Source organism: Felis catus, chromosome C2 (genome assembly GCF_018350175.1).
Source record: "Felis catus isolate Fca126 chromosome C2, F.catus_Fca126_mat1.0, whole genome shotgun sequence".
In the NCBI taxonomy this organism is placed as follows: domain Eukaryota; kingdom Metazoa; phylum Chordata; class Mammalia; order Carnivora; family Felidae; genus Felis; species Felis catus.
This window is the reverse complement of record NC_058376.1, coordinates 120,685,521-120,711,550: the sequence shown is the minus strand read 5'-3', so window position 1 is coordinate 120,711,550 and position 26,030 is coordinate 120,685,521. Positions and strand designations below refer to the sequence as shown.

General features: G+C 34.9%; 1 protein-coding gene across 8 annotated transcripts in view; it reads left to right on the top strand.

The window, feature by feature from the left end:
• TRPC1 (transient receptor potential cation channel subfamily C member 1) overlaps nt 1-26,030 on the top strand; it is a 66,646-nt gene that overhangs the window by 29,089 nt on the left and 11,527 nt on the right. For 6 of the 8 annotated variants that reach the window (XM_006936359.5, XM_023260499.2, XM_023260500.2 and 3 more), the window contains 5 exons: nt 11,140-11,271; nt 14,045-14,240; nt 17,876-18,212; nt 20,015-20,154; nt 21,826-21,969. In XM_006936359.5, the coding sequence (XP_006936421.2) occupies nt 11,140-11,271; nt 14,045-14,240; nt 17,876-18,212; nt 20,015-20,154; nt 21,826-21,969 (949 nt within the window). The remainder of the gene's footprint in view (nt 1-11,139; nt 11,272-14,044; nt 14,241-17,875; nt 18,213-20,014; nt 20,155-21,825; nt 21,970-26,030) is intronic. The other 2 variants (XM_045037490.1, XM_023260497.2) reach the window with 2 other exon arrangements.

Genomic DNA, 26,030 nt, shown 5'->3' with positions numbered 1-26,030 from the left:
CCAAATTCACTCCCTCCCCAGCTTCCTGAAGATCAGCATTCCTCACTTGTGTGATATCTTTGATTCAATAGATGAACAAACATTGACCCATAATTATCACCCAGATAATTAGGGTTCACTCTTGGTGTTGTACATTCCAAAGGTTTTGACGAATGTATAAGGACATGTAGCCACCATTCATAGTTTCATAGAAAATAGTTTTACTACCCTAAAAATCCCCTACATTACACCTATTTGTCCCTGCATCACCTCAAACCCCTGGCAACCACTGATTTTTTTTTTTTAATTGTCTCAATGGTTTTAACTTTTCTGTAATGTCATATAATTGGAGTCATATATAGTATGTAGCCTTTTCACATTGGATTCTTTCACTTAGTCATACACGTAAGTTGCCCTCATGTAAGTTTCCCTCACATGTTTTCATGGCTTGACAGTGCATATCTTTTTAATATTGAACAATATTTTTTATATGAATTTTCTGCAGTTTGTCCATTCACCTACTGAAAGACATCTTAATTGCTTCCAAATTTTGGCAGTTATGAATAAAGCTGTTAGAAACATTCATGTACAGGTTTTTGTGTGGACATAGTTTTCAATTCATTAGATAAATACCAAGAAGTGTGATTGCTGGATCATACGGTAAGAATATGTTTACTTTTACAAGAAACTATCTTCCAAAGTACCCACACCATTCAGCATTCCTACCAACAAAGAATGAGAGTTGATGTTGCTCCACATCCTTACCAGCATTTGATATTGTTAGGGTTTGGATTTTAGCCTTTCTAATTGGTATGTAATGGAACTCATTGTTGCTTTAATTGCAGTTCCCTAGTGACATATGATGTTGTACATCTCTTTATATGCTTATTTGCCATCTGTATATCTTCTTTTGTGAGTTGTCTGTTCAGATCTGTTGCTTATTTTTTTATTTATTTTTTAATGTTTTTAATGTTTATTTATTTTTAAGAGAGAGAGATTGAGAGGCAGAGCATGAATGGGGGAGGGGCAGAGAGAGAGGGAGACACAGAATCTGAAGCAGGCTCCAGGCTCCGAGCTGTCAGCACAGAGCTCGATGTGGGGCTCAAACCCACAAACCGTGGGATCACCACCTGAGCCAAAGTCAGACGCTTAACCGACTGAGCCACCCAGGCGCCCTTGTTGCTTATTTTTTAATTGTGTTGTTTGTTTTCTTATTATTGAGTTTTAAGTGTTCTTTGTATACTTTATATACAGAGTCCATTATCAGATATATTTTTTGCAAATATTTCTCTCAGCCTGTGCCTTGTCTTTTCATTCTTTTCATTCATCGTCTATTTATTTGTTTATTTATCTATTTTATTTATTTAAATGTTTATTTATTTATCTTGAGAGAGAAAGAGAGCTAGCACATGCAAGCGGGGAAGGGGCAGAGAAAGAAGGAGGGAGAGACTCCCAAGCAGGCTTCTTTCTGTCAGTGCAGAGCCCCATGTGGGGCTTGATCTCAGGAACCCATGAGATTATGACCTGAGCCAAAACCAAGAGTAGGACAATTAATCAACTGAGCCACCCAGGTGCCCCCTGGGTTATTTTAAAGTGTATTGTTGTACTTGAACATATTTGGGGATTTCCCAGATTTCGTTCTACTGGTGACGACTTTTTTTTTTTTTTTTTTATATATAAATGAAATTTATTGACAAATTGGTTTCCATACAACACCCAGTGCTAATCCCAAAAGGTGCCCTCCTCAATACCCATCACCCACCCTCTCCTCCCTCCCACCCCCCATCAACCCTCAGTTTGTTCTCAGTTTTTAACAGTCTCTTATGCTTTGGCTCTCTCCCACTCTAACCTCTTTTTTTTTTTTTTTTCTTCCCCTCCCCCATGGGTTCCTGTTAAGTGTCTCAGGATCCACATAAGAGTGAAACCATATGGTCTCTGTCTTTCTCTGTATGGCTTATTTCACTTAGCATCACACTCTCCAGTTCCATCCACGTTGCTACAAAAGGCCATATTTCATTTTTTTCTCATTGCCACGTAATATTCCATTGTGTATATAAACCACAATTTCTTTATCCATTCATCCGTTGATGGACATTTAGGCTCTTTCCATAATTTGGCTATTGTTGAGAGTGCTGCTATGAACATTGGGGTACAAGTGGCCCTATATATCAGTACTCCTGTATCCCTTGGATAAATTCCTAGCAGTGCTATTGCTGGGTCATAGGGTAGGTCTATTTTTAATTTTCTGAGGAACCTCCACACTGCTTTCCAGAGCGGCTGCACCAATTTGCATTCCCACCAACAGTGCAAGAGGGTTCCCGTTTCTCCACATCCTCTCCAGCATCTATAGTCTCCTGATTTGTTCATTTTGGCCACTCTGACTGGTGTGAGGTGATACCTGAGTGTGGTTTTGATTTGTATTTCCCTGATAAGGAGTGACGCTGAACATCTTTTCATGTGCCTGTTGGCCATCCGGATGTCTTCTTTCGAGAAGTGTCTATTCATGTTTTCTGCCCATTTCTTCACTGGGTTATTTGTTTTTCGGGTGTGGAGTTTGGTGAGCTCTTTATAGATTTTGGATACTAGCCCTTTGTCCGATATGTCATTTGCAAATATCTTTTCCCATTCCATTGGTTGCCTTTTAGTTTTGTTGGTTGTTTCCTTTGCTGTGCAGAAGCTTTTTATCTTCATAAGGTCCCAGTAATTCACTTTTGCTTTTAATTCCCTTGCCTTTGGGGATGTGTCGAGTAAGAGATTGCTACAGCTGAGGTCAGAGAGGTCTTTTCCTGCTTTCTCCTCTAAGGTTTTGATGGTTTCCTGTCTCACATTTAGGTCCTTTATCCATTTTGAGTTTATTTTTGTGAATGGTGTGAGAAAGTGGTCTAGTTTCAACCTTCTGCATGTTGCTGTCCAGTTCTCCCAGCACCATTTGTTAAAGAGGCTGTCTTTTTTCCATTGGATGTTCTTTCCTGCTTTGTCAAAGATGAGTTGGCCATACGTTTGTGGGTCTAGTTCTGGGGTTTCTATTCTATTCCATTGGTCTATGTGTCTGTTTTTGTGCCACTACTGGTGACTTCTAATTTAATTTCTAATGTAATTAATTGATTAGAGAATATACCGTATTTAAAAAAAACATTTTTTTAATGTTTATTTTTGAGAGAGAGAGACAGAGACAGAGACAGAGCATGAGTGGGGGAGGGGCAGAGAGAAATAGAGAGAGACAGAATCTGAAGTAGGCTCCAGGCTCTGAGCTCTGAGCACAGAGCCTGACATGGGGCTCGAACTCACGAACTGCGAGATCATGACCTGAGCTGAAGTCGGATGCTTAACCTATTGAGCCACCCAGGTGCCCCTACTGTAATTTGTAAATAACTTTATTGAAGTATAATTCATATATAATAAAATTCACCCTTCTGTAATATGCACAGAGTTGGACATTGACCATCATTTTCTAATTCCAGAACATCTTATCACTTCAAGAAGAAACACCATGCTCATTAGCAGTTACTCTCCCAGCCCCTGGAACCACTAAATTTACTTTCTGTTCTTGTGGGTTTGCCTATTCTGTATATTTCATGTAAGTGAGATCTTTCAAGCTGACCATCTTAGTGGGATTTGCTTATCTTCTTTGGAGATGTCTGTTCAAATCCTTTTCCCAGTTTTTAATTGGTTATCTGCCTTTTTATGGCTGAATTGTAAGAGTTCTTTATATATTTTGGATACAAGTCCCTCATCAGATACATGATTTGTAAATCTTTTTTCAGATCCTGTCAGTTATATTTTTACTTTCTGGATGGTGTACTTTGAAGCATGGAAGTCTTATATTTTGGTGGAGTCCAGTTGATCTCAATTTTGAAATTATAGCTAAGATACCATTGCTTAATTTGGAGAATGCACTTTTTATGATTTTGTTCTTTTTTTTTTTTAAAAACGTATTAAGACTAGTCCTATGGCCTACTATGTAGTCTAACATAGAGAATATTCTATGTACTTTTGAAATAATGCATATTTGGCTGTTTTGGGGTAAATAAATATCAGTTTGAACATATATTCTTTCATAGCATTTGAGTCTTCCTTATCCCTACTGGTTTTCTATCCATTTATTGTATCAATTTCTGGGAGAGGAATATTAAATCTCAGAATGTATCAGAATATATAATTTATCCTTGTCAGGTGCAATGTTCTGTAGATGTCTAGTTGGTTAATGGTCTTGTTTAATTTTTCTCTTTCCTTTTTCTCTTTCTTTATATCTTTTGTCTGGTTGTTCTATCCATTTTTGAAAGTGGGGTATTAAAGTTTCTAATTGTTATCGTTCAGTGTCTATTTCGTTTCTGTTCATTTTTTCTTCATAATTTTAGTACTTATTGTTACAAATATGTTTATAAATGTGATACCTTCTTGAAAAGGTTCACCTTTTATCGTTATAAAATGTCTGTCTTATCACTAGTAACAGTTTTTTTTTTTGTTTTAAACTCTGATGTTAATATGGCTACTCTAGCTTTCCTGTGGTTGCTGTTTGCATGATACGTCTTTTTCCAGACTTTTACTTTCAATGTATTTGTATCTTTGAATCTTAAGACAACATATAGTTAGATTATGCTTTTTTTTTAAATCTAGTCTGACAACTTCTACTTTTGATTCGATTATTTAAACCATACACATTTAATATTATTAACATAGTTGTATTCACATATGTCATTTCTCTTTTTGCTTTCTGTATGTCTCCTTTTTTGTTTTCTATGTGTCTTATATCTTTCTTGTTCCTCTATTCCTTCATTAGTGCTTCCTTTTACATTGAGTGTATATTTTATTTATTTATTTTAAAGTTTTGTTTTTGTTTTTTTAAATTTTTATTTGTTTTTGGGAGAGAGGGAGAAAGAGCACAAACAGGGGAGGGGCTGAGAGAGACAGACACAGAATAGGAAGCCAGCTCCAGGCTCTGAGCTATCTGCATAGAGCCTGATGTGGGGCTCAAACTCATAAATCATGAGATCATGACTTGAGCCAAAGTCATACACTTAACCGACTGAGTCGTCCAGGTGCCCCTACTTATTTATTTTAGAGTGAGAAAGAGAATGGAAGAGGGGCAGAGAGAGAGAGGGAGAGAGGATATCCCAAGTAGGCTCTGTGCTGTCAGCACTCAGCCCAGCATGGGGCTCGATCTCATGCACCATGAGATCATGACCTGAGCTGAAATCAAGAGTCGGGTGCTCAGTTGACTGAGCCACGAGGCACCATGAGTGTATATTTTGTAATGTAGCATTTTAATATTATTAATGAATTATTTATTATATGTTTTCAGGTTTGTTTGTTTTTTTTTACTGGTTGCCCCAGAGCTAATCATATGCATCTTATCAGAATCAGCTTCAGATTTATACTAGCTTAATTCTAATATATGGAATGCTATATATGTGTGTGTGTATATATATATATATGTAGTCTCTTTTCTATCCCTTTAATTGTATTATTGTTATACATATTTCATCTATTAATGTTATAAACCCAACAGTGTATTGTTATAATTATTATTTTACTGTCATCATTTCCTTAGTCTATTATAGCTGTAGTCCTGATCACTTATTTTGTGCTGCTGTTGGTGAATACATTACACATGTATTACATTTCTCTGTTATCATAGGCCAAACAGCACATTATTATTTTATATAATTGCTTTTTAAAATCAGTTAACAGAGAAAAATCTGTATTTATAGTGTCTTTTATAATTATATAATTTTGCTGGTGCTCTTTGTTCATGTGGACTTGTATTACCCATCTGGGATCACTTGCTTTTAAGAGCTTTCTTTAGTATTTCTTCTAAGGCAGGTCTGCTAGGAACATATTTAATCAGTTTTTGTTTTTCAGGTAAAGTTCTTATTTTGCTTTTACTTTTAAAGAATAATTTGGGTGGTTATAGTATTTTTGATAGGTTTTTTTTTGAGTGTTTTGAATATTGAATGCTTCCTCTATTGTTTCTACTGAGAAGTCTGCTGTTAGCCTTATTGGGGTTCCCTTGTAAATGCCTCATCATTTTCCTCTTGTTGTTTTCCAATTTTTCTCCTTGCCTTTGACTTTCAGCATATTTATCATGATATTTCTGTTTGAGTCTCTTTGTATACATCCTTCTCAGAATTTGTTGAGTTTCTTAGACATGCAAGTTGTTGTTTTTCAGTGCTTGGTAAATTTTGGTAAGTTGTTAGCCATTTTTTTTTTCAAAACTTTTTTTCTTCTTTTTCTTGTGTCCTGGTATACCCATTATGAGTATGTTGTTGTACTTAAAAGTATTACATATCTCTGTGGATTTCTGTTCATTTTTCTTCATTCTTTTTTTTTTTCTCTTTGTTCCTTGGCTTGCATAATCTCTATTGATATATCTTCAAGTTTTGTAGTTCTTTCTGTTACGTCCTGCATTATTTTGCTTAGGGCTGTCATAATAAGATACCACACTGGATGACTTAACAGAAATTTATTGTCTTACAGTTCTGTAGCCTATGAATCCAAAGTCAAGGTATTGGTATGATTCATTTATTCTGAGGACTCTGAAGGATGGATTGTTCCAGGCCTCTGTTACTGGCTTGTAGATGGCCACCTTCATGTTCAGAGAGTATTCTCCCTGCATGTGTACCTGTCTCCACACTACCCCCCACGTTGTTATAAAAACACTAATTATATTGGATTTAGGCCCACCTTAATGTCTCATTGTTACTTGATTACCTTTGTAAAGACCCTGTCTACAAATAAGATCACATTTTGAGATACTGGTGGATAGACTTCAACATATGAATTCTAGGGGTACACATCTCAACCTATTGCAAGCTCCTCTAATGAATTGAAAATGCAGTTATTATACATTTCAATTCCATAATTTCCATTTTGTTCTTTTTCATAATTTCTATCTATTTATTGATATTCTCTGTTTGATGCAACATTGTCATCATGCCCTCTTTTACTTCTTTAATCATACTTCCTTTAGTTTTGGAATATATTTATAATGACCACTTTGTAATCTTTTTCTGTTAAATATGACTTCTGGTTACTCTCAAAGGCAGTTTCCATTACCTGGGTTGTTTTTTTTTTTTTTTTTTCTTTTTCTCCTTGGGTATGAGACATGTTTTCTTATTTCTTTTCATGTCTCTTAATTTTTTACTGGAAACTAGACATTTTAGATAATATATTATAGCAACTCTGTGTGCCAGTCCCCTCCATTTTCAGGGACCTATTGCTGTTATTTGTTTGTTTTATTTTATTTTTTTTAGCAACTGGCTGGATTATTTTAGTGAAATCTATTTTCCCCCTTAGTTGCTGTTTGGTGAGGGACAGCTTGACTTTTTCTGGCACATCTAGTATTTCTTTGTTTGAAATCTGGACAGTCTAGTATATATTATAGCAAGTCTCAATACTCTTACTTTTCTAAGGTTTTTTAAAAATTATTTTTCTGGTCTGCTGAATCTTGTCTCCCTGTGAGGTACAATCATTGATCTCTGTGCTTAGCTTATTTTTTTTTCTTATTTTTATTTTTTAGCTTTGATTCTTTTTTTTTCATATTTATTTTTTGGGAGAGCACAAGTGAGGGAGGGGCAGAGAGAGGGGGACAGAGGATGTGAAGCAGGCTGTATGCTGACAGGCTGACAGCAGTGAGCCCAATGTGAGGCTCAAACTCACGAACCAAGAGATCATGTCAGATGCTCAACTGACTGAACCACCCAGGTGCCCCTTAGCTTTGATTCTTAAGGGTCATTTTAGGGTCTCTGTAGGTGAGCCACTAATTTGGTAGAAGTTATGTTAATACACTTTGGGCCTATAAGAGTTCTGCTGTCTCCTGATGAATCTGTGGGTTAGTCAAAGTTGCAGCCATTTCTCAATAGTTCTTGTCTTTTCTTTTTACCAAACTGTCTGATGTTCTCCACATATGCCTAATACGTTAATCTGCCAGAGATCTCTGGAGACCTTGTATGAATTATTTCATGGCTTTTTTCACTTCCAAGATCTCGCTGTTAAATTTCTAGTTTGTCTACTGTTTGTTTCTACTCAGACTCCAAGCTTGGTTTTATAAAACTGCAGGATTTCCTTGATCATCTCCTCCAAGTCCAACCCTTTCAGCCATCAGAACTGTAGGTTTTTGCCTCCAGTTGAATTGATTTTCCCCTTTAAGCACAAAAGTACAGGTTTACCAGTCTCAGGCTGGAAAACTGCAGTTCTCCTTGACAGAACTGGGGGGGCAGAGGTGATGGAGGTAGCCTCAGGCAAGAAGACCACAGATTCGAACCATTCTTACCTGAAGCTCTAGCAGTTTTTCAGTAATTGATTCTCAGTAGATGATTTCCACTGCCCTGAAAAGGTTGATTTTTTAAAAATACAGTTAACTCTTGAGCACTGTGGGAGGTAGGGGCACCAACCCCCTGTGCAGCAAAAAAATCCATGTATAACTTTTGACTTCGCAGAAGCTTAACTACTAATTAGTCTACTGTTGACTGGAAGCCTTACTGATAGCACAGTCAGTCAACACATATCTTGCATGTTATATGTATTATGTACTATATTCTTATAATAAAGTAAGCTAGAGAAAAGAAAATGTTATTAAGAAAATCATAAAGAAGACAAAATACATTGATAGTACTGTACTGTATCAAAAAAACCCACAATGGTGCCTGGGTGGCTTAGTCAGTTTAGTGTCCGACTCTTGGTTTCAGCTCAGGTCATGATCTCTTGGTTCTGTGGGTTTGAGCCCTCCATTGGGCTCTGTGCTGGCAGTGTGGAGTCCGCTTGAGATTCTCTGTCTCCCTCTCACTCTACCCCTCCTCTACTTGCTTTGTCTCTCTCAAAAACTTAAAAAAAATTTTTTTTAAATCCCACGTGAAAGTGAATCCATAGAGGTCAAACCCATGTTGTTCAAGGGACAACTGTAATTGTATCCATTTGTATACATATTTTTTGTGTGTTAGTGGAATCATTGACCTCTTCACACCACCATTACTTTGATAGTATTTTGAATACCAAATTGATAGATTTTATAAAATGAGTCAGCCCTGTTACTTGTCAGATTCCATCTAAGTACTTTCTATATAACAGTACTTGATTATTACTCTAACACAATTGGTTGCCACCATTACTAGCTGTCACTCTTGCTGTGCATTTTGTCATTAATCCTTAATATATTTTGAGACATGATAATGTTGGTTTATACAGAAGTCATTTTTTTAGACATAATCTGATAAAATTAATATAGAAATATTGATAGAAACAGAACAGTTGCTTAGTTATACAAATTTTTCTCAAGTTTTTGGGCAGTTTTGTTGTCGGCAAATATCTCTTTAGAAATCCTTAAGACAGCTATACTTGTTGTATTGAATAGCTAACTTATAATTGGATTTCACAAATACTGTTTCCTTAAAAATGCATTATACAAAATTTACTTTTATATCTTAAGACCTGAAACCTATACGGTAAATAAGGAATATTTCAATAAGTTTGTTTAAATAAAAATTTATGGGCACCTCAGTGGCTCAGTCGGTTTAGCATCATATCCTCTGTCCCCATCTCTCTCTGCCCCTCTCCTGTGCATGCAATATTTCTCTCTCTCAAAAATAAATAAACATTTAAAAAAATTTAAATTCCCACATGGGAAAGTTCAATTGCAAACAAAGGAAAAAGACAAACAAGAAACTGGGAAAAAGTATTTAGAACACTTTGACTAGACAGAGGGCTAATTTCTTTGATATATAGATCTTACAACTTGATTAAAAAAACAATTATCAGAAAAATAGGCTAATGAAAATGAACAGGCAGTTTACAGAAGAAGTATAATGGATAGTGAACATACAAGGATGCTTAAGCTTATAAAGAAATGCAGAATAAAACAACTCTAGAATTACAGTTTTTATCTGCAAGAGTGGCAAAATATTGATGATGATGTAGGGAGAAATGAGCTCTCCTTATTGTTAGTGCTTTGGAAACATGTTAGGATTTAAAATACACATGCCATTTTATCCAGCAATTCTAGTATGCAAAAGATATGTGAACTAAAGAATATTCATTGCTGCATTATTTATAGAAGTAAACAATTAGAAGCAACTGAAATTTCCATTAATGGAGATCTGATGAGCTGCCATCAAATGGAAATCCATCCAGTTTTAGGAAAAAATGACATGACTCTATATGTAGTGACATAGAGTTGTTCCTTTACATAGTATGTCTGATTATGTTTGTGTGTGAATTGAAAATATCAGGAAGGTATTGACAATTCTCCATAATGTGACCATCTTTGAAGAGTAGAGTGGTGGAAGGAGAATTAGGGACCATCATGTTTCTGAACTGCTTGCTGTTTTTAATAACAAACATGTATTAATTGTGTTTAAAAGCAAATACACATTATATAATATCTACCAAATTGAGAAATTAAGAATTATATGCTTACAAATTAAAGATATATAGCAAATATTTTCTGCTTTGCTTCCTATTTATGTATTGAATATGAAACCTAATTAGTTTACAGAAGGTAAAGGGACATGCTTTTCTGTTAGAGAATGTGCATAAATGAATGATTTCTTTCTTTTTTTTTTTTTTAAAGGAGAGAGAGAGCACTAGTGGGGGAGGGACAGAAGGAGAGAGAGAAAGAGAGAGAAAGAGAGAGAGAGAGAGAGAGAGAGAGAGAGAGAGAGAGAGAGAACCTTAAGCAGGTTCCACATCCACCACTGTGAAATCATGCCCTGAGCTGAAATCAAGAGTCGTCGGACACTTAACCAACTGAGCCACGCAGACACCCCAATGATTTCATTCTTAAGATTCAAAATATCTTTAAAAAAATAACCTGGTTGAGTAAGTCATATGTTACATATATCTAGCATATGAAAGCAGTCTCATCACTGAGGAAAGAAAAATTTAATAATCATTCACATCATATTCAAAATGTATTAGTTATTAGCATATTTCATTTAAAATAATATTGGGTTCAGGAATAGAAATTTTTAAATTAAATTGGATTGTAGAATACAAAGACTTATTTTTTTAAGTCTTCTTATGCAGGTTATCCTGTAATAAGTGTATTATAGTTGTTTTAATTTTACAGTACTTTAATTTTAAATTTATGAAAATCATAGGTTAAAAATACTAATTATATGTGTATAATACATTTATTTTACATTACGGAATCGAATTTTATCACAGGTTTCGTCTTGATATATATCGCTGTTTGGCCAGTCCAGCTCTAATAATGTTAACAGAGGAGGATCCAATTCTGAGAGCATTTGAACTTAGTGCTGATTTAAAAGAATTAAGCCTTGTGGAGGTGGAATTCAGGTGGGAATGAATGGAAATTGTAAATTACATCTTTTTTTTTCAGAATCTCTTCAGCCTGAGTTTTTTTCATAGACCAAATTAATGTTTATTTTTATTTACTTCTGATCCAAGGGAACCAGACCTTGCTGCCACCTATTTGGGATTTACCTTCAGATTCAATGGAATAGACCTTGGTATTACTTAGGTCACTCCTTCCCCACCTGCCCTTTGCCATTCTTGCACCATCCCCCACCCCCGCCACCTTTATTTAATGTTGCCAAAGGCATTGTAGGACAGTGTAAAGAATAGTGGAAGTGATAGCCTTAAGCAAGAGCAAATTTATTTATAACTCCTCTGTGTTCTACCTCCCCTCATTCCCAGATTCTGTAATCATACCTGGAGCCTGATCCTTCATCACTTTCAGAAGCATATAGAATGCTTTCTGTGTTTCAGGGCCATTCCACACACACAGACATAGTCCCTTTTCACCGTTTGGTGAGATTTTCTATTAGGAGACACATAACATGTAGACATTAAAATAATACTGGTTAAGAGGGACGAATGCCACTCTGAGTTTTCTTCTGAAACGAAGAGTTAAATGTAATTTTAGCACTTTGTATACTCAAAGAATCATTGTTACAGTTTCTCTGAGATAGTTAAATCGGAGGGACAGAAAAAGGCTTTGGAAAAACCAGCCTATTAAACTACTGATTTAAATATTTAAAAAAAAAATAGTCCTTAGAAAACTACATTTTGTAGACTTGAGGAAAAGCTTTGAGACTTCCCCTTGTGTTAAAGTATCCCTGGTGCTCTCCAAAGAAGGAGGAATTGATCAACATTTCTTGCCAGTTCCTGCTGTAAGGTTTCTGGGGGGCAGGCTATGCCTATCCCTACCTTTCCTTTTAAGTGTAGCTGCTGTGGGAGCCCCATGTCTTGCATTATACTCCTCTAGTGACTTGACAAGATTGGAAAAATTCAAACTTTTATTTACTGGAAGGGCAATAAGAAGCTTGCAGTTGTCTTATGCCTTAATAGCAGTTAAGTCCTTGACTAAGAAGCAGTGTGTTCTTGATAGCTCTGCGTTCTAGAAACTTTTTAAATATACCTGTTCATAAGTGTTCAGGTTTGGAACTAGTATATTTCAATTTGGATAAATTAAAATTTATTTAAACCTGTTATTACATAAAGTATATATTTTGATGAACACATGATTAAAATGTAACTTGTTGGTACTTTTAACTTTATTAGCACATGAAGCTGTTAGTAAATTATTCCTTTTAAATATGAAGAACTTCCTGTTATAGTCGTATAATTGGAGTTCTGAGTTACCATGTAAAATAGAATTTATTCAACTTCTTCCAAAAAGGATTTAAAGCAATTGCCAAGATTATACTGTAATCATAGGATAACAAAGTTAGGTTTTGAAGTGATCATAGAAGTGATCATTTACTTGTTTTACTTGTTCCTGGTTTTTATAGACAGGAAAAGTGATCTATATAAGTTAGATATCTTACTGATAACAGCATCTAATTAGGAACAGAGTTGTAACTAGAACATAGGACTCTTGGCTTCTTGTTTACTGTATTTCCAGCTAAACTATACAGCCATTTACTAGTTTTCTAGTAATTTGTTCAAGATTAAGCAAATTAGATTAATACAGTGTATTAGTTTTACCTCTGAATTTAGTGGTCTGTCAGTGTTTACCTAAAGATGGGACCTCTGTGTAACAACATACACTTTTGATGAATATTCCTATCTGTAATTAGATTCCTAGACTAAGAAGCAGTAATATTTCATTTGTTTAAGAAATCCAATTAGTATTCTTATGTAGTTTTGGTTATATAGTAAATGCAAAGAGTGGATGAGAAAAATGTTAGCCTCTGAGGAAATTTTTTAATTCTTTGAGTTATAATTTTCTGTAAGCTGGTCATAGAAAATCCTATTGTATACAATCCTATTGTAATCATTGGGAAATTTTTCTATTTTCCCTTCTTCTCCCATTAAGGAAAAAAAAAAACTGAATAAAAAATTATTTTCTGAAATCTGACCCTAATTGATTCATATATATTTCTAACTTTATTTTCAAGTTATTACACTAAGACGTAAGTTTAACGAACCTGATGTTTTTAAAGAGGATTATCTGCTAAAACTTAATTTCTCACAAATTGGTTGATTTAGGCCTGCCTTTAACCAGCAGTTAAATCCTAAGTTTCAAGAAACAGTGATTCTGAAAGAAAATTCTTTACTAGGAGTATTTCAATGTCTTTTCTTCCCAACTTGAATTTTGTTCAAGTGAACACTTTAAAAGTGAATCAGAATACTATTTTAATATCAGAAGTAGCATAGAACATGTTATAGACTATTATTGAAAGCACCTCTGGTTGAGTTACATAGTAATATTTATTGGATAGCCTTATTATTATCTATTGTTTAGATAAGTAATGTAAAAGGAAGTTTTATACCAAACTTACAGAGAAAAAGAGCAAATGAGTTAAGTGAAGAACTGGTTGACAACTATAATCCGAACTTCTAAGAATATCAGTATATATAAGGAAATACTGTGCTCATCTAAAATTATCAGTGTGAGCACAGGCAGTATAATTGTGTTACAGTTTTCCCCAAAGCTTTGGAGAATTTATGCACCAGTAGATTCTTCTGACCATCAGCACAAAACGACTTCAGATTTTGTATTACCCTATTAGAATTAAAATGTTACCAAGTAAATAATTTTCTATTGAAAACAGCTTAGAGACTAGAAGTGACATTTCTAATAATAGACTGTTGCATCTTGCAGGAATGATTATGAGGAATTAGCCCGGCAATGTAAAATGTTTGCTAAAGATTTGCTTGCACAAGCCCGGAATTCACGAGAATTGGAAGTTATCCTAAACCATACATCTAGTGATGAACCTCTTGACAAACGGGGATTACTAGAAGAAAGAATGAATTTAAGTCGTCTAAAACTTGCTATCAAATATAACCAAAAGGAGGTATGAGGTTTCCTGTGATATACATAAATTATTTCCTCCACAGTAGTGGAGTGACTCAGAGCAATTAACTTAAGAATTAATTAAGGTTATGACTTAGAGTAATAATGCCTTACTGTTTAAAAATAAAGTATCAGATATCATATTTTCTGGTTCTTATTTGTTAATTCATTGAAACCCAAAGGTGGAGAGGCACATGATATGATAACTAAATTGAATCTGGCTCTACTGGCATCATCCCTTCCTATTAAGGGAAATACCTATTTCTAATCCACACACACACACGATTCAGGAACTTGACGAAGGAAGGTATGCATTTTAAATTTTATTTTTTGAGACAGTTTACTAACAATGAGTGTTTATTTGTAGATAATGATATCCAATTAACAGTATGAGGTATTGGTAAATGGTGGTTTTAAGATATTTCTTCTAAGACTCATCTTTATTTTTATTTTTATTTATTTATTCATTTTTTTAATATATGAAATTTATTGTCAAATTGGTTTCCATACAACACCCAGTGCTCATCCCAAAAGATGCCCTCTTCAATACTCATCACCCACCCTCCCCTCCCTCCCTCCCACCCCCTATCAGCCCTCAGTTCTCATTTTTTAAGAGTCCCTTATGCTTTGGCTCTCTCCCACTCTAACCTCTCTCTTTTTTTTTTTTTCCCTTCCCCTCCCCCATGGTTTCTGTTAAGTTTCTCAAGATCCACATAAGAGTGAAACCAAATGTTATCTGTCTTTCTCTGTATGGCTTATTTCGCTTAGCATCACAGTCTCCAGTTTCATCCACGTTGCTACAAAAGGCCATATTTCATTCTTTCTCATTGCCACATAGTATTCCATTGTGTATATAAACCACAATTTCTTTATCCATTCATCAGTTGATGGACATTTAGGCTCTTTCCACAATTTGGCTATTGTTGAGAGTGCTGCTATAAACATTGGGGTACAAGTGCCCCTATGCATCAGTACTCCTGTATCCCTTGGGTAAATTCCTAACATAAGACTCATTATTTCATACTCTTTTGTAATAATTTCATAATCATTTTATTATGCTCTTGGATTGTTTGTGCCAGGAATTAGGAAAGGACACAGCAAGGATGGATAATTTGTCCTTGCTTCTCTATGTTTAGGGTCTCAGCTGGTGATAGCTCAGATGATTGGGTGCTACAGTCATCTGGAGTCTTCGTCACTCAAATATCTGGTGCCTGAGCAGCAGCTGAGGACTGAGACAGGGAACTCATGAGGGGCTGGGTGCTCAGGTGGGTGGATCCATAGAGGGTGGGCCACCTGAGCACTTACTACTGGAATCATGGAGGGGCATAGCCATGACGGTGAGTTGACTATGAGGAGATGGTCTGAGAAGCCTCTGAGGGCTGCCCAGAGTGCCTGCATGTAGCCTAGGCTTCCTCACAGCATGGTAGCTTCAGGACACTTTATATGGCCGTTAATGGCTCCAAGAGCAAATGTTCATCAAACAAGGTGGAAGCTCAATGGCCTTTTGAAACCTACCCTCAGAAGTCACATAGCATCACATCTTCCAGCTGATTAAAGCAATCAAACCTTGTTGAATTGAAGGGTAGGAAACACTGATAATCCACCTCTTGATGAGAGGAGTAGCAAAAAATTTGTTTCAATGTTTTAAAACCACCACAAACTTAAAACATTTCCAGTTGAAATTTTGTTCTTCCAATTACATATTTAACATTACTCTTAATTAAATCGTCATTATAGAGAGGGATGACAAGGACAGCAATCAGTTCTGAGATTGCTTTGATATTTGGGGGAAGGGGAAACCACTAAGTTTGGGATGCTACTAAACTGGATAGTTTGTGAGAGAAAAAGCTATTTCTCTCCCTAGTATTTCATCTTAGAGACAAATTAAGATTCCCTAAGAGCACTGCAATCTGAGCAGAAGAATGGAGAATGAAATAAGACTTCAATGCTAAAACAAGTATAGTATATTAGGAAATTTCTTTTCTTTTTTTTTAAGATTTTTAAAAATGTTTATTTATTGTTGAGAGAGGGGTGGGGAGGGGCAGAGAGAGAGGGAGACATAGAATCCGAAGCAGGCTTCGGGCTCTGAGCTGTCAGCACAGATGCGGGGCTCAAACTCATGAACGGTGAGATCATGACCTGAGTCAAAGTCAGACACTTAACCGACTGAGCCACCCAGGCGCCCCCAGGGTAAATCATTTTAAAACAGAAGATTGACCTGTTAGTATTTAGATATCTGAATGACATTATGATCTCTTGTGCTTTGGTAATTTCAAACCTGATCACATTATTATGTCCAGAGTTCAGAACCCTGGTGTTGTCCTGCACAGCATGCACATTATATTGAGAAAATACTGCTTCTGAAATTTGTAAACTCAGAAGCCTTTGTAAACTTTGGTAAATTTATTTCTGTACTTAAACTAGAATTTCCCTCTTATTTGGCAATATTTTTCCTTTTTTTTTCCTTACATAGAATTCAGTCTTAAGCAGATTTAAGAGTATAATACATTTTAAGAAGTTTTCAATGTTTTCATGAAGCGTAAATATGTCTCATGTTTAGACTTTGATTGCTATCTTTGTATCTTGGTTTCTTATAATTGAAATCCTATTAGTTCTTTGAGATCAGTTTTTTTCTTTGGATTGTGCTTGTTAACTTTGAAATTTCACAAACATTATGAGACTGTCTATAAATTAAAATTTGCAAAATGGCTAAGTAGGCTAGTAATAATCATTAAGTAATGACTAAGTAAGTGATAATATAATTAATACTTATATGTTTCATGCTATGAATCAGGCATTATTATTCTAAGAGCTTTACATTTAATCCTTGCTAATAAGTTTATAAGCAGAGACTATTATCACCATTTAATAGGTGGGAAATTTGAGGCTTAAAGAGGTTTAGAGACTTGGGACGCCTGGGTGGCTCAGTCGGTTAAGCATCTGACTTTGGCTCAGATCATGATCTCACAGTCTGTGAGTTTAAGCCCCTTGTCGAGCTCTGTGCTGACAGCTCAGAGCCTGAAGCCTGCTTCAGATTCTGTGTCTCCGCTCTCTCTCTGCCCCTTCCCTGCTCAGGCTCTCTCTCTCTCTCTCTCTCAAAAATAAATAAACACTTAAAAAAAAAAAAGAAGAAGTTTAAAGACTTGCTACATGGGGCGCCTGGGTGGCTCGGTCGGTTAAGCATCTGACTTTGGCTCAGGTCATGATCTCGCGGTCTGTGAGTTCGAGCCCCGCGTCGGGCTCTGTGCTGACTGCTCAGAGCCTGGAGCCTGCTTCAGATTCTGTGTCTCCCTCTCTCTCTGCGCCTCCCCTGTTCGTGCTCTGTCTCTATCTCAAAAATAAATAAACGTTAACAAAAAATTAAAAAAAAAAAAAAAGACTTGCTACAGGTCAATTATTAAATGGCAGAGCCTGGATTTGAATCCAGGTAATCTGGCTCCAGAGTCTGTGCTCTCAATCTCTACATTCTTTTATTAAATGTAAGAAAAACAAAAAACAAAAATTATGTGGATTATATAGAATTGATTTTAAACTATTATTAAAACTTTGAATGTCAAATAATGGTATTATCAGATTGTATTTAGAGGTTTTCTTTTTTCTTTTTTCTTTTTTTGTATGTGTGTGTGTCATTTTCAGTTTGTCTCCCAGTCTAACTGCCAGCAGTTCCTGAACACTGTTTGGTTTGGACAGATGTCAGGCTACCGACGTAAGCCCACCTGTAAGAAGATAATGACTGTTTTGACAGTTGGTATCTTTTGGCCAGTTTTGTCACTTTGTTATTTGATAGCTCCCAAATCTCAGTTTGGCAAAATCATTCACACTCCTTTTATGAAATTTATTATTCATGGAGCATCGTATTTCACATTCCTGCTGTTACTAAACCTATATTCTCTTGTCTACAATGAGGATAAGAAAAACACAATGGGGCCAGCCCTTGAAAGAATAGACTATCTTCTTATACTGTGGATTATTGGTAAGTGTCAAGTTTGTCCAAAAAGTTCTGCTTTTATTTAACCATTTAATTCTCCTTTGCTTGGTGGCATTATAAACATCTGTGTTCAGTTTATAATTTTACACTGTTTATACAGCAAGAATTCGAACACTTTCATGATCATTGAAGACTTATCTAACACTATTCTAATGATATATGATCCTGAACTTATTTATTATTACTTAATTACATGAAGTTAAAAATTCTTTATTTTCAGTCTCTAAAATTGTTCATGATCATTAAAAAAGAAAAATTTTGCTGATGAACGCTTTTTTTGGTATAAGGGTATGAATCTTAGGTATTTTGAAATGTGATACATATTATACTTGGTTGCATTTTAAGAGTTAACTATTTTGTTTTATTGTATCATTAGTTTTCCTTTTAAGAACCCATGAACTTATGAGGTTACATTTTTATCTGTTATAGAAACATTATTTAAATTTAAATTTAAAGGTTTCCCTGGTGACTCACTCTATATAAATCAGTTCTTTGTAATGATAGCCAGATCTCTTTAGAAATGACAGAGTTTTTAATATAAGATACTTTATTTTCTGAAAATTATTTTTCTAAGTATTATGCTGTATGATACAAATTTGAAATGACCTGTAGTTTTTATAATTCTTGCCCTTTTCTGTGGGGAATGGAGGAGAGTTGAGGTATAATCACATCGTCTATTTATGGTCTTTTTTTTTTTTTTAATCTTTATTTATTTTTGAGAGAGAGGGAGAAACAGAGTATGAATAGGGGGAGGAACAGAGAGAGAGAGAGGAAGACAAAGATTCCGAAGTAGGCTTCAGGCTCTGAGCTGTCAGCCCAGAGCCCTACACAGGGCTCAAACTAACAAACCACAAGTTCATGACCTGAGCCGGAGTCAGATGCTTAACCAACTGAGCCCCTATTTATGGTCTTTTAATGACGTCTTTATTTCCCTCTGGATCTTCAGCCTTGTTTTTAAACTCAGCATTTCTCACCTGTCTTTTCACTATTTGCTATAGAGTAAAAGGATGTTAAAATTTAGTCTTCTATGGTATAAAGCATTGATTTATCAGTATGTTCTTCATTGATTTAATAAATAAGTTGAGAAAAAGTATCATTTTAACTTTTAGTTCTCCAGCTATAAAATTAATCTGCATGTTTTGGAACTTTAATTTTTTTTGGAATTTAGTTAATTTCAAGTAACTTGATTTCAGTCAGAACTTTTACTTTTAGTGGTGTTCAATCCATTATGCATTAATGTTTAAAATTAGGTAGATAAAGTAAAAATAATACACATCTTGGATATGTTAAAACATTCAGTTGGTGATGCAGAGCAGTCAAGAACATTGTTGAGTTTTGAAGAGGGGTTTAGAGATATTATTTATATATAAATACAGGTCAAATTTAGAGGTATAAATTTGAAAGTCTGCCCACAGATAGTATTTAAAGCCATTAGACTAGACTGGATAAAGTCACTGTAGGAGTGAGCATAATAGAGAAAAGAGTCAGGAACTAAGCTTTTGTGGTGTGTTTGTGTGTGTGTGTGTGTGTTTCCTTATTTTTCTTATGCTTGTCTCACAAGCATCATTTATTAAAATCTCTCTCTGGGAAAGATATTGTCATAAAACTTAAGGTTTTTTTCTTTCAAATTTTGAGAACTTTTCACTAAAAAGTTCTTATTTTTTCTTCCGGATGAGACTATAGTTTGATGTAAGTTGCTGTTTATTTAATATTTTGAGTTTTAATTATTTTTTAGTTTATTATTGAATTAAGAACATTATCTGATTTTTTTTTTTTCCTTTTTTTAGGGATGATTTGGTCAGACATTAAAAGACTCTGGTATGAAGGGTTGGAAGACTTTTTAGAAGAATCCCGTAATCAACTCAGTTTTGTCATGAATTCACTTTATTTGGCAACTTTTGCCCTCAAAGTGGTTGCTCACAACAAGGTGACTATTAGCTATGTTAATTGGAGACATAAATGAAGTTTGTGTAGGAAACGTAGCTATATAACTCAAAGTTAACATTGGCCCAAATCTGTACCTGATGTGTTTTCATTTTAATTTCACTATCCCAGTGTAAGGGAATAGTGTGTGTTGTTTCCTCCCTTCCAGTAGTTTAAAGGATGTTAATAACTTTTAAATGTTGGTTACCTATTATATGCCAGGCTCCATGGTTGCTACTTGCTATACTTTATCTCATTTTATCCTCACAGGGACTCTATGAGACAGATGTCCTTATCCCCATTTTGCAAGTAAGGAAAAGGAAGCTCAGAGATATTAAGTAACTTATCCAAGACCACACAGTAAGAAACCAAGACTGGATTTAAATCCAGGTCTGTCTAGGCATTTTCTTTCTACCAAATGCCGATTCCTTATATCTGAGTTAGGTTCATTTACCTCATTAACGTGTATCTACTTAAAGTGAGAACACAAAGATACTTCAATTGATTAGTGTTAGTCTTCTTTATACCTGCCAGAAAAAACTTTTATCTTTAAGAATTCATTATAGTGTTGTACACATTCCAAATCATGATTATTAAAGAGTGATGTAAATGTGATTATTTTTTGATGCCTCTTTTTAAATTCAGAATTTGACAAAAATTTAGTTTTATATGCATCTTATAATTTTACCAAGATGTAAGCTACTCCAAGCCCAGAAAAGATAATAGATTTTAATTATCTTTGTTTAAGCCCTAAGTTTAGAATTCTTCTAGGGTGTCACAGTCAAGGAACTAAGAGATAATAATATTTTCTTGTTTTTGGACTAATTTATGGACTATAGAAAAAGAACACTGATTCACTTACACATCATTTTACTTTGTTAAAAGAAAACTTCATACTTTTAAATGATCAGTAGTATGGAACATGTTTGTTAGGTATTTTCAATGACCAGATTTGTGAAATTACTAAGAAAATTAAAAAATGATCATACATAGATAAATGGCTCAATAAAGAGGTTGAGGGTCATTGGTGTCTTTGATCTCTTTAGTTCTAGAAGTGGAGTGCTCATAAAACTTTTTATCCAAACCAGGACACTTTGAGAGTATAAGGGGGCATTAATGATTATGCCAGGAAAACTGGTATATAATTTGGGACTATTCCAGACAATTGGAACATGTGGTCGCTCTATGTCTGGGTATAATAATGCACTCTCTCTCCCTTGGTATTTGGAAGAGAGAAGAACTTCTAGGGTTCGTACTAGAAACCTGAGTTAAAGGGCTAATTTAAGGGTTAATTTAATATGATAGCTAATTAACTGAGAGCAAACATACTTAAATTTTACTTAATGCTTAAAGTTTGTGTTGTAAAATTTAAGGAAAACCAGTAAACATTTCATTCATAAAAAGTTTAATAACATTTTTAAAAAAATGTTTAATTTTTTAAAACCCAAGAATTTCTGAGAAAACCTCTTATTATATAGAGTGATATTGCCTCATGTATGTAGATATCTTTAGTTAAAACAATGCTATTTGTATTAAAAGAAGAGAACCTCATAAAACCTAAAAGGAGATCTCCTAAAATAGACATAAATAGTTTTCTTTCAATAGTCAGAATACTGGTTTTTATTTTCCTAAGTTGAGAGAGCTATCTATCTTTGCCTTTTGTTCCTAACTTTAGTTTCATGATTTTGCTGATCGGAAGGACTGGGATGCATTCCATCCTACTCTGGTGGCAGAAGGGCTTTTTGCATTTGCAAATGTTCTAAGTTATCTTCGTCTCTTTTTTATGTATACAACAAGCTCCATATTGGGTCCATTACAGGTAAATAATTAATATTTCTTAAAGAATATTTTTGTTAGATGTCATTATTACTATATTTTTCTATTGATCCACTAGAACATTGTTCTCTCTGATGTTAAAGTTGAACTTTGCTTTTGAAAATAATTAACAAATTGAGAGGACACTGCATGTCCATCTGCTTCGCTTTTGACTGAATGATAATCCTCTGCTTTCAGGTATTCAGACTTTATGAAGCTGTGGCCCATTGTCCCTCTCCCCTCAGTTCATAGAGTTCATAGACATAGATGTGTTTAAAACGTAGTTATACTTAAGACAGTAGAGGAACATGAAAATCTTGTGTTTTGACAAAATGAATCTCACATTTAAAGTTTTAAATAGTATATATGAGGGAGGTGTTGTGCACAAAGAATTCATACTTAATGATGATTTTGAAAATATGTAAGCTATATTTCTAAAATACTCTTTCACTTTGTTTAATAAATATTAAATGTAATAAGTTGGAAAATGACATTTTTAGGCTAACAAATTTCATAGAGTTCATGTAGTCCAGCTTTATGCCTTAAACTACTTTATAGCTCAAGAAATTGAGCTTTTGAGATGGTGATTTGTTCAGAGTAGAATGGTTATTATGCATGAGGGTCCAGGACTAAATGCTAAGTCCCTTTACATTAAAGAAAGGACTCATAATTGTTTGAATTTACCAGAGATTGTAATAGTGATTGTTTTTAAAGAAAGGGGATCAACTCTGGTAGGTGAGTAGCTCTACATATATTGTGATTTATGAGTCTGAGAATCTGAGCAATATTCAATTTTTCTTGATGAGTCAAAATTTGTTAGGAATGTAGATTTTAAAAACATTTTTAAAGGAGATATTTTTAAAGAAAAGGCATAATTATGTTCTCCAAATAGAGATATGAAAATAAAATATGTAGGAAAAACTTGGTTTGATTTGGCCTGTGCTATCATCGTGCAACAGTATTTCCTGGAGTGTGAGTTCCTTAACCAAGTCCTGATTAATTCACAGTGCACATTATCACATTAAAGCTTGTAAGAAAGAGATAAAGAAACTTATTTAACCTTGTTCAAACTATCATGACATAAACTCATTTAATGTGATACTCATTTTTCATTAGATATGTTCAGGTCTCTGTTTTTCTCCAAAAAATAGTATGTGAAACACTGATTTAGACTGTTATTTTAATTTAATTTTGCCACTAATATCTTCTATGACTGTTTTAGTCAATAGTCAACAGTATTTTTACATGCGTGTTGTTTTGTTGTTTTTTTGTTTTTTTCTTAGCTAAAAGCTGATGATATCACTAAGTTTCTTTTTTTATATGTATCACCAAGTTTCTGTATTTTTTTAAATATATTTCTACAAAGAGTTAAAAAGGAAAAAGTATGCTATTGTTTCTTAGTGAATTATCTATTTTTCTTAGAACTATTGAGTCAGGTCTTCTGACTTAATCTCTTCCCCAAAGAACTATATAGATGTGTATACAAATACTGAATAAGTAGGTTTTTGTCATTTCAGCTGTTGTGTTTTTCTTCTCCAGCAGGACAATTTAGATTGTCGCAATGGCCATAGAACTGACAGATGATTTAGGTGAAGCCAACCAATATTTATTGTGTTCTATTTTTTAAAAAGGTCTGCTGGTTACTCATATGCTTAAACATTATGATTTAGTTAAGCAAATGATTTTTAACATTATCTTTATTGGGGCACCTGGTGGCTCAGTCAGTTAAACATCTGACTCTTGATTGCAGCTCAGGTCATGATCTGAAGGCTTGTGAGATCAAGCCCCACCTCGGGCTCTGCACTGACAGCATGGAGCCTACTTGGAATATATTCTCTCTCTCTCTCTCTCTCTCTCTCTCTCTCTCTCTCTCTCTCTCTCTCCCCCCCCCTCCCCCCCTCTCTCTCCCTTTCCGTCTCTGTCCCCCTCCCCTGCTCATTCCCTCTCTCTCTCAAAAGAAAGAAAGATTTAAAAAAAATAAATAGAATAAATAATCTTTAGCAAGATATGCTTTGCATACAGTAAAATAAACCCATCTTAAATACATAGTTTGATGAGTTTTTCAAAAGTATAAACTTGTTTAATCACTACCATAATCAAGTTAGCATGTGCATCACCCCAAAAAGTTTCTTGACACCTTTTTGCATTTAAAACTCCCCTTACCCTCACCCCAGACCACTGTTGTCTGGTATAGGCTAGTCTCAGAACTGAAGGATTTGGAAATACAAATAGAATTAGTTGGTATTGCAAAGCAAATCTTCCCAGAGAGAAGGTTGTCCGCAATTTTTACAGTGTTACTGTTCCTCATAGTTGCAAGCTCCCTGTTCCAAGTCATTATATCAAGTCTGTATCCTACAGAGAGAAGGGGAAAGACAGAGGGCAAAAGCCAGAAAATATGGGCCAACTGTCTTTCTCTTTTTATCAAGAGAGCAATCATTTTCCCTGGAGCCCTACCACATATTTCCACTTATAACTCATTGGCCAGAATTTGGTCATATGGTCATTTGTAGCTACAAGGAAGTCTGAGGAGATGAGTACTTTCAATTGCCCCCCAAAAAATCAAGGTCTGGTTAGTCAGGAAGAGAACAAAGAATAGATATTGAATAGGAATCTATAGATTCATATTTTCAGGCTTTTACTTAAAGATATTTTCAAATAAAGACATTTGTGTTACAGTGTAGTCTTACTAACATGACAGATTTGTATTGCATAGTTCTTCCAAAATATTCTAGAAAAAGTTCTTGTAGAAAATTTTTCTTCCATTTTGTTCGTCATAAGTAAGGAACTCAATTGAAAGGGAGTAATCCAGTTATGAATGTAAAACTAGAAGTAAAATGCAAAAAAAAAATTGACAATAAGTTAATTACTTTAGCAAAAGAGCAACTTTATTCCTTTACATATATAACCTGTTATGTCAGATAATGTTTTTATGTGATTACTGTGATTATCTCCATTAACTTTTTTTCTTTCCAAATATTTGCAGAAGTTGACAGACTTTTATTTTAACTGGTTATATAACCTGTGGTAGGGGTACACATTACTCCCTTGGTTAGAGTGACCATATTTTATCATCCAAATGGAGACACTTTGGGGAATGAAAGGGATGCTATTTATTACTAACTTGGGAAAACAAGTGGAAACTGGGACTGTCCTAGGCAAATCAAGGTCACAGGAATATCATATAGTGGAATATATAAAATGGTTCTATATTCAGCAGTGGTTGAATCCTCTATTTTAGTACTTGACATTTTTATGATTATGCTCATTAAATTTGTAACTTATGTCGTAGGTAGACTCTGGAAGGTGGCTTTCTACATCTGGCCCTACTTACTTTGTAGCCATCTGTCGCTAAACTCATCTCTGTCCCTTACTGAAGTACTTCTCCATCTGGGCCAAGACCAGTCAGTAATCTCACACATGTCCCATGCTATCCCAATTCCATGATATTGTTTATGTTATTACCCTGTTTAGAATGTCCCACCCACTCCTCTACTTGTCAAAATTTTATTCATTCAGTGAACAGTTTTTGAGTGCCTGGTAAGTACTAGACACTGAAAATACTAAAATGAGTAAGCTCTGGGGCACCTAGCTGGCTCAGTCAGAAGAGCATGCAACTCTTTGATCTTGGGGTCGTGGGTTCAGTGTTGGGTATAGAGATTACTTTAAGTAAGTAAGTAAGTAAATCTGAAAAAAAAATTAATATGCTCCAATATCTCCTTAAAGAACTCAAGTACACTGAGGGTGACAAGCAAGCATGACATTTACAGTGGTAATTGCTGTCATAGGCACAGCTCATAGAAAGGGCACTCACTTCAGTTTAAGGCACTTACCAGAAGAGATGACACTGGAATTAAGCCTTGAAAGATGAGTAGAATGGAGGCGGGTTAGGCATTCCAGGGAGAGGGTACATGTGCCAGTGTTAGAGCTCCTGCCTCTGGAAAATCCATCCCTATTCTCTTGCTCCCCTGCTAATGAATAACTCCGTCCAGTGAACTTGGTACTTTGAACCTCCAATGAGCACTTCCTAAAGCTTGTCTTAATTGTAAGACAATTAAAATTTAGCTT